Here is a 12710-nt window from a genome sequence, read left to right on the forward strand (position 1 = left end):
CATTGTCATTTGTTTCTAGGTTATTTTTGATTTCCTTTTGATTTCTTCAGTGATCTCTTGGTTATTTAGTAGCGTATTGTTTAGCCTCCATGTGTTTGTATTTTGTACAGTTTTTTTCCTGTAATTGATACCTAGTCTCACAGCATTGTGGTCGGAAAAGATACTTGATATGATTTCAATTTTGTTAAATTTACCAAGGCTTGATTTGTGACCCAAGATATGGTCTATCCTGTAGAATGTTCCATGAGCACTTGAGAAGAAAGTGTATTCTGTCCTATAAATATCAATTAAGTCCATCTTGTTTAATGTGTCATATAAAGCTTGTGTTTTCTTATTTGTTTTCATTTTGGATGATCTGTCCATTGGTGAAAGTGGGGTGTTAAAGTTCCCTACTATGATTGTGTTACTGTCGATTCCCCCTTTTGTCACTGTTAGCATTTTCCTTATGTATTGAGGTGCTCCTATGTTGGGTGCATATTTACAATTGTCATATCTTCTTCTTGGATTGATCCCTTGGTCATTATATAGTGTCCTTCTTTGTCTCTTGTAATAGTCTTTATTTTAAAGTGTATTTTGTCTGATATGAGTATTGCTACTCCAGCTTTCTTTTGATTTCCATTTGAATGGAATATCTTTTTCCATCCCCTCACTTTCAGTCTGTATGTGTCCCTAGGTCTGAAGTGGGTCTCTTTTAGACAGCATATATATGGGTCTTGTTTTTCTATCCATTCAGCGAGACTGCGTCTTTTGTTTGGAGCATTTAATCCATTCACGTTTAAGTTAATTATCGATATGTATGTTCCTATTAACATTTTCTTAATTGTTTTGGGTTTGTTTTTGTAGGTCCTTTTCTTCTCTTGTGTTTCCCACTTAGGTAAATTCCTTTAGCATTTGTTGTAGAGCTGGTTTGGTGGTGCTGAATTCTCTTAGCTTTTGCTTGTCTGTAAAGGTTTTAATTTCTCTGTCGAATCTGAATAAGATCCTTGCTGGGTAGAGTAATCTTGGTTTTAAGTTTTTCCCTTTCATCACTTTAAATATGTCCTGCCACTCCCTTCTGGCTTGCAGAGTTTCTGCTGGAAGATCAGCTGTTAACCTTATGGGGATTCCCTTGTATGTTATTTGTCGCTTTTCTCTTGTTGCTTTTAATATTTTTTCTTTGTATTTAATTTTTGATAGTTTGATTAATATGTGTCTTGGCGTGTTTCTCTTTGGGTTTATCCTGTATGGTACTCTCTGTCCTTCCTGGACTTGATTGACTATTTCCTTTCCCATGTTAGGGGAGTTTTCGACTATAAGCTCTTCAAATATTTTCTCAGACCCTTTCTTTTTCTCTTCTTCTTCTGGGACCCCTATAATTCGAATATTGGTGTGTTTAATGTTGTCCCAGACACCTCTGAGACTGTCCTCAATTCTTTTCATTCTTTTTTCTTTATTCTGCTCCCTGGCAGTTATTTCCAACATTTTATCTTCCAGGTTACTTATCTGTTCTTCTGCCTCAGTTATTCTGTTATTGATTCCTTCCAGAGTATTTTTAATTTCAGTAATTGTGTTGTTCCTCACTGTTTGTTTGTTCTTTAGTTCTTGTAGATCCTTGTTAAATGTTTCTTGTATTTTCTGCCTTCTCTTTCTGAGATTTTGGATCATCTTTACTGTCATTACTCTGAATTCTTTTTTAGGTAGGTTGCCTATTTCATCTTCATTTATTTGGTCTTGTAGGTTTTTACCTTGCTCCTTCATCTGTAACAAATTTTTTTGTTGTTTCATTTTTTTTTTTTTTGATGGGTGGTGCTGTATTTCTGTCTTACTGGTTGTTTGGCCTGAGATATGCAGCACTGGAGTTTGCAGGCAGTTCGATAGAGCTGGGTCCTTGGTGCTGAGATGAGGACATCTGGGAGGCCTCACTCTGATTGATATTCCCTGTGGTCTGAGGTTTTGTTAGTCCAGTGGTTTGGACTCAGAGTTCCCACCACAGGAGCTTGGGCCTGACCTCCGGCCTGGGAACCAAGATCCTGCAAACTCTGTGGCACAGTAAAAAAAAAAAAAAAAAAAAAAAAAAAAAAGAAGAAGAAGGAGCAGTACAGTATCAAAGAATAAAAAACAAAATAAAATTAGAAAGATAAAGAATATATTAGGAAAAATAAAACTATAATTGAAACAACTGCAACAAGGTTAAATAAAACCACGACAGAAAAAAGAAAACAAGGGTGGGGAGAGAGCAAGCCAAAAGGAGAGATCACTAACAAAATATAAAGAATAAAATAAAATTAGAAAAATAAAAGATTTGTTAGGAAAAATAAAAATATAAAAGTATCAGCAATAATGAATCAACAAAGTAAAACAGACCCCCAATCTAAAAGAGGAAAAAAGAAAAAAAAAAGCCTTGGCTATGGGGGCGGGACCTAGGCGGGTAGGGGGGGTGATGTTTGAGCATAGTGTGGGGCCTAGGTGGGGCCACATGCAAGCGTGGGGTGGGGCCTCTGCTTAGGACCTGTGCAGAAGGGGAAAGGAGGGCCTCTGGAGTGTGGGGTTCCAGAGTGTGGAGGTGTAGGGCTCTGAGTGAGGGTGTGTGGGTGGGGTTTAGGCCCAGCTCATTGGAGGGGGTCTCACAGGGGGGTCTCCGAGTGTAGAGATAGGGCCCTGCGTGGGGGTGTAGGGGTGGGGCTTGGGTTCTGTGCAGCAGGAGGGAGGCTCAAGGGCAGAGGATTAGGCCCAGGAGCCCAACAGGCTCCCTGATGCCTATGTGGACAGGGAAAGCACTGGCTTCGTTCCCTTCCGTTCCTTCATGCCCCTCCTCCACTGTCTCCCCCAGAGTCTCCCCGTCGCTGCTGCCGCTGGACCCCTAACCATGGATGGGTCCCGCTGGGTGTAAGAACTCTTCCCCTCCCCCAGCCTCCCCTCAGGGGTGCTGTCTTGGAGGTCCGGCCTTTACTTTTGCTCCGCCTTCCCTCCCTCCCACTCCTTCAGGACCTGCTGGCTGGAGGGGGCCTAGGTGGGCAGAGGATCAGGCCCGGGATCTCAACAAGTTCCTGGGGGTCCAAGTGGGCAGGGGAAACCTGGCCACGCTACCTTTTGATCCTCTGCCCTCCCAATGGTCCCCCCACCATCCCCCTTCGGGCGTGGGATCCCTTCCCCTCCCCCAGCTGCCCCTCAGGGGTGCCAGTCTCGTCCCACCTCCACTTCTCCTCCCCCCTCACTCCCCACGCCCCACGTCCTATCCGGTCACTGGGGGTTCCTCCCATCCCCTTAGGTGCCCTAGTTGTGAGAAGACGCACATTCTGCGTCCTCCTAGTACGCCATCTTGACTCCACCCCCAGAAACAGATGCTTTGATTCTAACCAACTTTAACATTTCTGGTCTCAGGGTGAGTTTCTTCCAGCTGAAGTGTATCTTCCCATATTTCCCATTTTGCTGCTTTCTTTAATTAACCCAAAATGCTGTGTATCTACTCCAACCCCTTTTTTATTAAAAAATTTAAAAAGTAAAATCAGAAATAGACTCAATTTTTAAGGAGTGTAATCATTAAATAATGGAAACATTTATTTTATATTTTCCAACTAAAAATTTCTCTTAATTAAAGTTGTCATTTAGCATAGCAACTATTTTTGATTGTGAAGAAAAGTTTTTTAAAGTTCAATTCTAGGATTGGAAGGAATTGAACAGGTTTTTTTTTGTTATTAATAATCCAAACTGACCTCTACTTTTAGTTTGGTAATTTAATATTTTTTAAAGTTCTCAGAGAACAATATTCATAAATACATACTGATGCCTGTTAATTTTTGCAAAGATTGAAATGAGTTATGTATTTTTAAAAGACCATTTCAGACCTCACCCTTTCTACCTATGTTATCTAAAAGAGGAACCCTAAAGGTAAGTCAGAGTCAAAATCTAAGTTATAATAGTAGTATTTCAAAAAATATTCTTTTCTGGAACATTCTTTTCACACTGTTAGAGGAAAACAGATTAAAGCAGGAGAACAAAAACAAAGCAATGGATGAAATGACAGAATTTCTAATCTTAATTTAAGATCTCAAAGCATTGACTAGCTCCTAGCAAAATGTTGGGTTGTTGTCATATAGATAATGGGTCTTAGCCAGAAAAATTTATTGAATACCTGAACTAAATATTTTCTCGTACACTTTTTGTCTTTGGTATCTTAGGCTCCTTAATAACTTATATTTTGCAAAGAAATTTCAAATTAATTGTTCTTACTATAGTAACGTTTTTATTTGACTGTATTTGTTAATAACTCCTGTGTTCTTGAAAATAAAGCCAAAAACACTCTAGTTAAGGTTACTGATTGAATAGTGATCATTCTTGCATGTTTAGAATGGAAATGTGTTACAGAACAGTGAAATAGTGACACTGAGACAGGGCTACCTAAATCCGCCTGAGCTACAGATTCGCAAATTGCTTAATTTATGTTCCTTTCATCTCATCTAGTTACACTAACCTAATTAGCTCTCTTTTCAAAGAAGTTATAGATCTTAAGCACTGATCTCCTATTCTGATTTATATATCACCTTCTGCAAGTGGAGAGAGTAAATGATATGAGACGTGCTTAAAAAGTATATGTTGTAAATAGTGCACACTTTAAAAAAAGAAAAAGTCATCTTTTCTGTTTATAAATAATGATTTCATTTGTAAAGCACCAAATTAGCTTTTAAAGAGTAGGCTTTGACCACTAGCATCCAGTGTAACATTTAGACAAAACAATACACTACTAACAAGAAGTTCAATGTTTCTCTTTTAAAAAAGTCTCCTAATTACTCACTCTTACTTCCTACTTCTTATTCATAAAGCTAAAACACACTAGTGCTAAGACGTTGAATTATTTTTTTCTCTTGAGGTCTCGATGTATTGTCCCCAAACCATCAATTACAATAACGTTTCATGCTGCTCTGGAATAAAATGTAGGAAACGAGTTCTCCATTGAGGACTTTGTTCAGCCTGAGCAGCCTTACGCTGTGTTCTTGACCACACGTGGTCCCCTATTTTCAGTCAGATTGGTACAAAAATACATTATTGAAATCCTCAATTCTAAAGGTAAATTCAGCATTAATGATTTTTTCCCTAAGGAAAAGTAACAAATAAAAATTGGATGCATTTCTTTTGCATATGTAATTTCCATCAACAGGTACATGTATAGTGAACATTGCATTTGCAGGTGGCTGAATAGGAGTCTTCAATAAAATAAACACCAGTAAAACACCACATGTATCATCTTTGAATAGTTTCTACAGTTACAGGCATGGTTACATTATCAGCAAAAACGAATGCCTCTCAAATTCTGGCCCGTGGAAGTAATATGGAATACCTTGCTTTTTTTCCCATTGCTCTATCATTAAAAATAGGCCACAGTGCAGAATCTACTTCCAAGCAAATTCAGTGTCACTGATATGTACAGTTATCGTGTTACCAAAAGGTATCAGTTTTCAGAACTGAGGACATCAAAGACACCCCAATCCTCAATATCTCAGAGAAATCAAAACTTATCCACATGCAGGTGACAACACATTAAAATTTTTGTGTGAAAAATTTTACCATACAACACTAGTCATACAAGTTAATATCTATTAAAACTAAACACATCACACAACACCTTTTATGTATTGAAAAGTGTACATGAGCAAGAGTGGAAGAAAAAAGGATTGATTAGAAGAGCCCACAGTCTTTCAGATTCTCTTTATTATATCTGTAACGGTGTCAAACGCGAACTTGACATTTTGAGTATCTGTAGCACAGGTCATGTGGGAATAAATTTCCTTATCTTTTTTTAAATTCAGGTCTAGAAACTGGTTCTTGATGTAGTTCCTTGCATCTTCAAATGTATTTGGACCTTGTTAAAAAAAAATAAAGAAGTAAACTTTAACTGCATTTAAAAAGCGTAAAATTATTAGTAATTTCAATAAGTTTTAGGATTTTACTTTGTGTGCTATTTGATGTTCTCAGGATTGAAAAATCAAAATGGCAATGGTTGATTATCAGAGGTTTACACAACATCTACTTTGTGCTGGGAACTGTGCTTACCTCCCTGGGGGCTTCAGGTGGCTAAAATGTAACCTCTGCATCAAAAAGCTCACAATAGAGTAGAAACACTAATATATTTATATAACAAAGTGAGTGAGTAAAAAAACCCATATATATGTCAAAGATTAGGCATGTAAATGTGTGCATGTGTTGTGTGCATGGGTATTAATATGAAATAAAAGAAGAAAAGAATGGAAATTATAGATGAGTGGACTACATAATTAGTTGGTATTTGAGCTGGACCTTGAGGGATAGCTAGGAGAGACGAAGAATTGTGTGAATGAAAGCCAAAAAGTGAGAGGCGCTTACTGTATGATTTCAGCTCTATGACATTCTGGGAAGGGCAAAACTACAGAAATAGTAAAAAGATGAATGGTTTCAAGGGTTGAGGGCAGGGAAGATGTGGAGCACAGGCATTTTTAGGGCAGTGAAACTATTTTGTATAACGCTGTAATGGTGGGTACATTGACATGACTTTGGCATAACCCATTGAACTGTGCAACACAAAGAGTTAACCCTAACCTAAAATACGGACTTCAGTTAATAATACAACAATATCTGTTCATCAATTGTAGCAAATGTACCACACCACTTCCGGATGTTTATAATAGGGGAAATTGTGGGAGCTGGCCAGGGAGGGAGTATGTAGAAACTGTTTTTTCTGTTTATTTTTTTCATAAACTAAAAATTGCTCTGAGAAATAAAGATGCTTACTTAAAAGAAAACATACAGCCCTGAATTATGATTCTATATTTAATTGGTAACATTCAGTACAGAAGCATGATTATATTCAATCATATGATAAATATGTAAACATAATTAATGTTTGCAAATAAGAAAAATATAAGTACTCATTATAGATGAGCACAAACAGCTACTTTGACACAATTCAACACCCCTGGCATATCTGGGCTACCCACATATCTTAAGTGGTGACATTGGGTTTATATTTGTGTTTAAATCATAACTATTTCCATCTTACACAATTTCATTAACAACAGGGCATATAACTATTTACCAAAAAGAAAAAAAAAAGTCTCCGAAAGAAACACAACCCTTTTAGAGAAACTGACATTTATAGTCATTGGCTAAGAGGGTCAGTACTAAAACTCTAGGAGCTAGGAAAATTGGAAAAATAGATGTCACTCTTCTCATTCATTAAAGCTATTCCTCCGGAAACTTAATTCTGACTTTGAAGAACCACTGAGGTCTAGTGCAACATTCCAAGGTTTCATTAGGAAATATATAAAAAAATGCCAATTTGGAATACAATTTACACTCCTATTATAATGTTTAAGATAATACAGTTTGCAATGTCATTATACATTACATAGAGTAGCAACCCTGGTCTATCTAACCACCTCCCCTTTATTCATTAAAGCTTTGCTTTAATGCAGGCAGTGTAGAGAGGGTTTCCTCTTTATTTGTAAGATTCTTCCCAGGTTGGATCATATACATGACTCAAAAAAGTATAATAAGCCTCAACCTCCTAAATATTACACATCAAGATCCAGATAGAAAAAAATGTATCTCTATACAAAATTTTACTACTATGGAATTAAAAGAAAAGTATCTTACCACTGTACTCCGGAAAGCAGATACTAAGAGGCACTTTGGTTACTTTTTCTTTTCCTTTTTTTTTTTTTTTTTTATAGAATCCACATCACAGTCTTCATGATAGAATGTATATATTTTTTTAATTTATTTATTTTTGGCTGTGTTGGGTCTTTGTTTCTGTGCAAGGGCTTTCTCTAGTTGTGGCAAGCGGGGGCCACTCTTCATCGCGGTGCGCGGGCCTCTCACTATCGCGGCCTCTCTTGTTGCGGAGCACAGGCTCTAGACGCGCAGGCTCAGCAATTGTGGCTCACGGGCCCAGTTACTCCGCGGCATGTGGGATCTTCCCAGACCAGGTCTCGAACCTGTGTCCCCTGCTTTGGCAGGCAGATTCTCAACCACTGCACCACCAGGGAAGCCCGGTTACTTTTTCTTGAAAGAGATCTTTTTTATTGAGAAACAGGACACTGGAGGTGGTTGCAAAGTACTTGTGATTACAGATACTGTTGAAAAGGTGAAGGCTTTCATGCATTCTGTTCTGTTCTGTTAGGTATAAAAGATGAAAATGTGTAGGATTGTTATTTGCAAGATATTAATGGTGGGCATTATGAACAAGGATCTAGAAATAACATCTGTCTTTGGAAGGTCTTAACTGAGTTGGGAAATGGGGTATTCATATTGGAAAGCACAACTGCTTATTTTTTACCTTGACCGTGTTTTCCTTTTACACTTACCACTTCTTCATCTTCCACCAAGACCATGTCATAGGCACTGAGTGCAGCACAAAATATAATTCATGTAACTCCTTCAAGTAGTGAATCCATTTCTTTCTCTCAGATCTCTGTCCACCTACATCAAATATTCTTTAAAAAAACAAAAATAACAGAATAAAGAATCATACAAATATCCTCCAAAATTTACATTAAGATGAACATTTGGACTTATAAACGAATGCTCCCATCTGTTGAAAATGTAGTCTTTCAGTTTTTACTGATTATAAAGTAAGACTTGTTTGGCCAATTTGCAGCTCAAGGACTAGAGAAAAAGAGAACATTTATTTATTTTTTTGGTATTCATGCAGGCTGGAGCAAAATAATTCACATACTGACTTTGAGCAACTGGAAAATTTACAGCAGTTTAGAGTTTTAGTAAGACATCTATTGGTCTTAGGGATTTTGATCAAAATCTATGCATATTCTTAAATATCCAGATCCCACAAGAAGATTGGAAGCTACCATAGTTCTGATACTACGATTCTTCCCTGTTCTCTTAGCTCCTCTTACCCCCATTCATTCATTCAATTATCATTTGTGTTCTATGTACTAGACACTGTGCTAGGCCTACCGACACAAGGATAAAAGGACATGGTCACTCTGTCCCCCATAAGCTGGGTAACCTTGGGCAAGTTACTTAACCTCTCTGCACCTTAGGTTCCTGATGAATAAATGATAATAACAGTACCTATATTGTGAGGTTGCTTTAATGATTGAGTAAATACAGCATTTGTCTCATAAGTGTTAAAAGCTTACAACATCATTTGAACTCCTTTCTGTAAGGTTCTTGGACTTTTCCTAACATAAAATAAGGTAATTAACTTTTTGTCCATGTTTTCACAATTTATCTATGTATTCCCTGTGTGTTGTCACTTGCTATTGCGTATGGTGGTTTTTTCCATATACTTTTATTTTTCTATAATTTTATTTCTAAATGTTCTTTTCTCCGTTATGGCTTCTGAATTTTGAATTGTTACTAAAACTGCCTTTCCCACTTAAAAAAAAAAAGGACTGGTCACTATCTTCAAAGAGCTTGCTGTCTTGTAAAGAGAAAAATACATTATCATAATATTATGTAATTTTCTAATATATAAGGTGAAATGTGCGCCCAGAGGAAGATTTAAATCAGCCTGAGGGACCATATAACAGTTCCTTTAATATAAATCTAACTTTTTGCTATCTCAGGACTTTTGTGTAGTCCATCTCCTTTCCACGTGACACAGTTCCTTTCTTCCTTCCATAAGGCTGCATCTTTCTCAACTTTCAGGTCTTAATGTCAATATCTCCTTCACAAGTAACCACCTTGAGTGTCCATGTAAATTCTTAACTCTTTCCATTGCCCATTTACTTTCTATTGTATCACTCTCTTTATTTCTTTTGTAGTAGCTGTCACAATCAATAAATAAGTGGTTTATTTTTTCACATGTTTAATAGCTATCATCTCCCTAATAGAATAGTGGCCTCATGAGGGCAGGGACCTTATCTATATTAGTGATGGCTATATTCTCAGTACCAGGCACTGTGCCTGACACATAATAGACATAAAATAAATACTTGCAAATAAATGAATAGAATCCATGTTAATGGAATGGAGGGAGGATTTTTACATAAAGTGCATGTACAAGTCATCAAGGAATGAGAGAACATGGCATGCTTGGGACAAATAATTATATTTTTAGAAATGTGAAGATTAAGGTAAAAACATTGAGGTATATGGCCTGATATGTATTCATTTATTCAGCAAATATTTATTTATTGAGCATTTATTATATTTCAGGTGCCAGAGATGATTCAGTCTTGAGAACCTTGTAAGTGGATGATGGTGGTGTTTATGTGCATGTGTGTTTGTGTGTGGGTGTGTGAATACACTTAGGATGTCAGTATCTGATAGGAAGTGTAGAGGGTGGGTTGTAATTTGAAATGGAGTGATCAGAAACTGCAGAAGATGATAGTTGTGTAAAAAGAATTGAGGCAGCAAGAGCAAAAGTTTTGAGCAGGCAGGAGTAAGCCTGAGGTGTTAGGCCAGAAATAGATTTACTGTGTCTTTTACATTACTTGAGAAGATTAGTTTTTATATTGTAGTCAATGGGGATCTATAGGAGATTTGGGGGTAGGGAATTAACATTTGTTTGTTTTTGTTTGCCTATTGTTATGGTAAGTCACTTTGATCTGAGTTCAGGAGACAGATTTGATGAGGAAGAGACCAGAGGCAAAGGAAAAATTATGTGGCTTTCATAATAGCTTAATCCTAAGATATTAAGTACCAGGGAGCAACCTAGCTGTACAGAGATTTCAAAGGTAATAACTATGTTGGGGTATTAAATGTCAACCAGCTGACTTACTGAAGATAATCAAAAGTACAACACATTGTAGTGCTAGTACTTTACCTTTCACATAACCAAGTGGAGAACAGATATATAGAACTAAAATTCCTCAAATATATATATGTACCAATGCAAAATCACTCCATTTAATAGTAGATTGAAAGAGAAGTTGCTCACAATATTGAAGACAACATTTAGGAATTCAATCGCTATGTGGTTTGGAAATTTAAATTCAGTGACAATAGAGGCTATTATAAGTGCTGCTAATTACCAAATCCTCTGCAGTTTCAGACTTGTGATAAAAGTGGAGGAAGAGGACGGTATTGACTTTAGGTTATATTATGTAAAAATTAGCCAACAAATTTAATTTTTAAAATTCAGTAAGCATTCTTATGGAAGCAAGGATAATAAATATGCATTCAGACTTTTAAACTTTTAACCAACACTTATTTAAACTTCTCCATAAACTTATAAGATAGGAACAGTTATTATTCTTATTTTTTTATGAGCCCTTTAAGCAACTTGCCCGAGGTTTATTAATTCAACTGATATTTGAGGCTGCTGGGTACCAGGCGCCATGATAGGTTCTTTGTGTATGATAGTTACGCTGTGAACGTTGTTAAGCTTTGTTGTGAAGCTCGTTAAGTCTACTTACTTAGACTAGAGGTGTCTAACTAGTACTACATAGTGTCTACTGTTAGCTCTCAAACCCTCACCAAGTAGATTGGAATTATCTTTGTTGGGGAGTCTTCTTTCCCCAGGTTAGACAGTAACTCTTTGTCTTATCGAACAGGTGACTGGGCAAAACTTTAAAACTTTCCCCTTCCCAATGGTTTTGTTGCATTCTTTAAATGGACCATCTGGCTATCTCCTGAGTTTGATAATTCAGCTTCTCTGTGGCCTGCTGTTGATATTAACACCTATGTGTAAGAGATAGCTATTCTCCTCTTTAGTCAAATATACACAGTTGGTAAGGGGTATAAGTTATGTAATATGACCCTTAACCCACTGTTCTCTCAACACATCTTATAGCCTCTAATAAACATGTTTAAATATGCTTAGCTCTCTCCCAAGGAAGGGAGGACAAAGATTACTCAGTCTTTGGGTTTTATTCATGTTGGTAAAATGGCTTCTGAAAGTCTATCTTAGATTGCATGCTAATAATTCTCTCATTTTATGACTCACTTGATAAATAGTTGTTTTTTTTTTCTGTGCAGATTGACGTTAGGACATAGGTCCAGGGAGCATTGACCGTTTCTCTAATGCTATCTGCTATTATTGAACTGAAATGCTTATATAGCAAATTAGACCAGTGGCTGGAGTTTTGCTTTTATATTGATTCTCCTGGATATTACGTTAGCTCTAAGAAAGGTTACATTTTGTCTTGCTGCTGTTGTAATTTGTTTTTTACACTTCTCTTTTCATGTTTAGCTCTTCATCTAAATTTTAATTTGGGGCTTATTTTAGAGGTGTAAGGCATTATAACCACTGAAAAAATTTGGAGATTCCCAAAGTGGAGCACGGAAGAAATGTAAATATACACTCCATCATAACTATTCTGAGAAAAACAGTAATAGAAATCAGAGGAAAACCTGTATACTTGCTGACTGAATATCTGGATTGGTCAAATCTACTGGGATAATTAATGAGATGAATGGATATGTGATATAGCTTGAATAACCTTAATTTCCTGAATAGTTAAGATAACTAGAGCTTTAGAGACTTTAAATGGAACTTGGAATTCTCATTTTGGAAAGGTTTTATTTATTTATTTACTTATGTATGTATGTATGTATGTATGTATGTAATACCTGTTTCCTTAAGTCTGACATTTAAGTAAGGATTCTTAAATAGTAAAGAAAACGGGTTTAAATGCCTGAAATATATGATGTAACTAAAAATTCACAGGCTAGGCTTTTAAGTGACAACTGAACATCAATTATTTGTTAAACTGCCCATGATATTAATATATTGCAAGCCATCAGAGTTTTATGGCTTTATATTAAACAGTTGGCTAAACAGTTGAGTTTTA

At 36.6% G+C, this 12710-nt stretch overlaps 1 protein-coding gene across 1 annotated transcript in view; it reads right to left on the bottom strand.

Annotated features, from left to right (window-relative positions):
* Positions 1-3134: 3134 nt before the first annotated feature.
* Positions 3135-12710, bottom strand: part of LOC309632661 (guanine nucleotide-binding protein G(t) subunit alpha-3-like) — a 72031-nt gene continuing 62455 nt past the window's right edge. Inside the window, 7 exon segments of the mRNA XM_082400420.1 lie at positions 3135-5687; positions 5690-5836; positions 7606-7648; positions 8009-8119; positions 8316-8375; positions 8379-8395; positions 8398-8444. Of these exon segments, the coding sequence (XP_082256546.1) occupies positions 5653-5687; positions 5690-5836; positions 7606-7648; positions 8009-8119; positions 8316-8375; positions 8379-8395; positions 8398-8444 (460 nt within the window). The 3' untranslated portion in view covers positions 3135-5652.

The sequence above is a fragment of the Balaenoptera borealis genome (genome assembly GCF_965194805.1).
Source record: "Balaenoptera borealis genome assembly, chromosome: 7".
NCBI classification, from domain to species: Eukaryota; Metazoa; Chordata; class Mammalia; order Artiodactyla; family Balaenopteridae; genus Balaenoptera; species Balaenoptera borealis.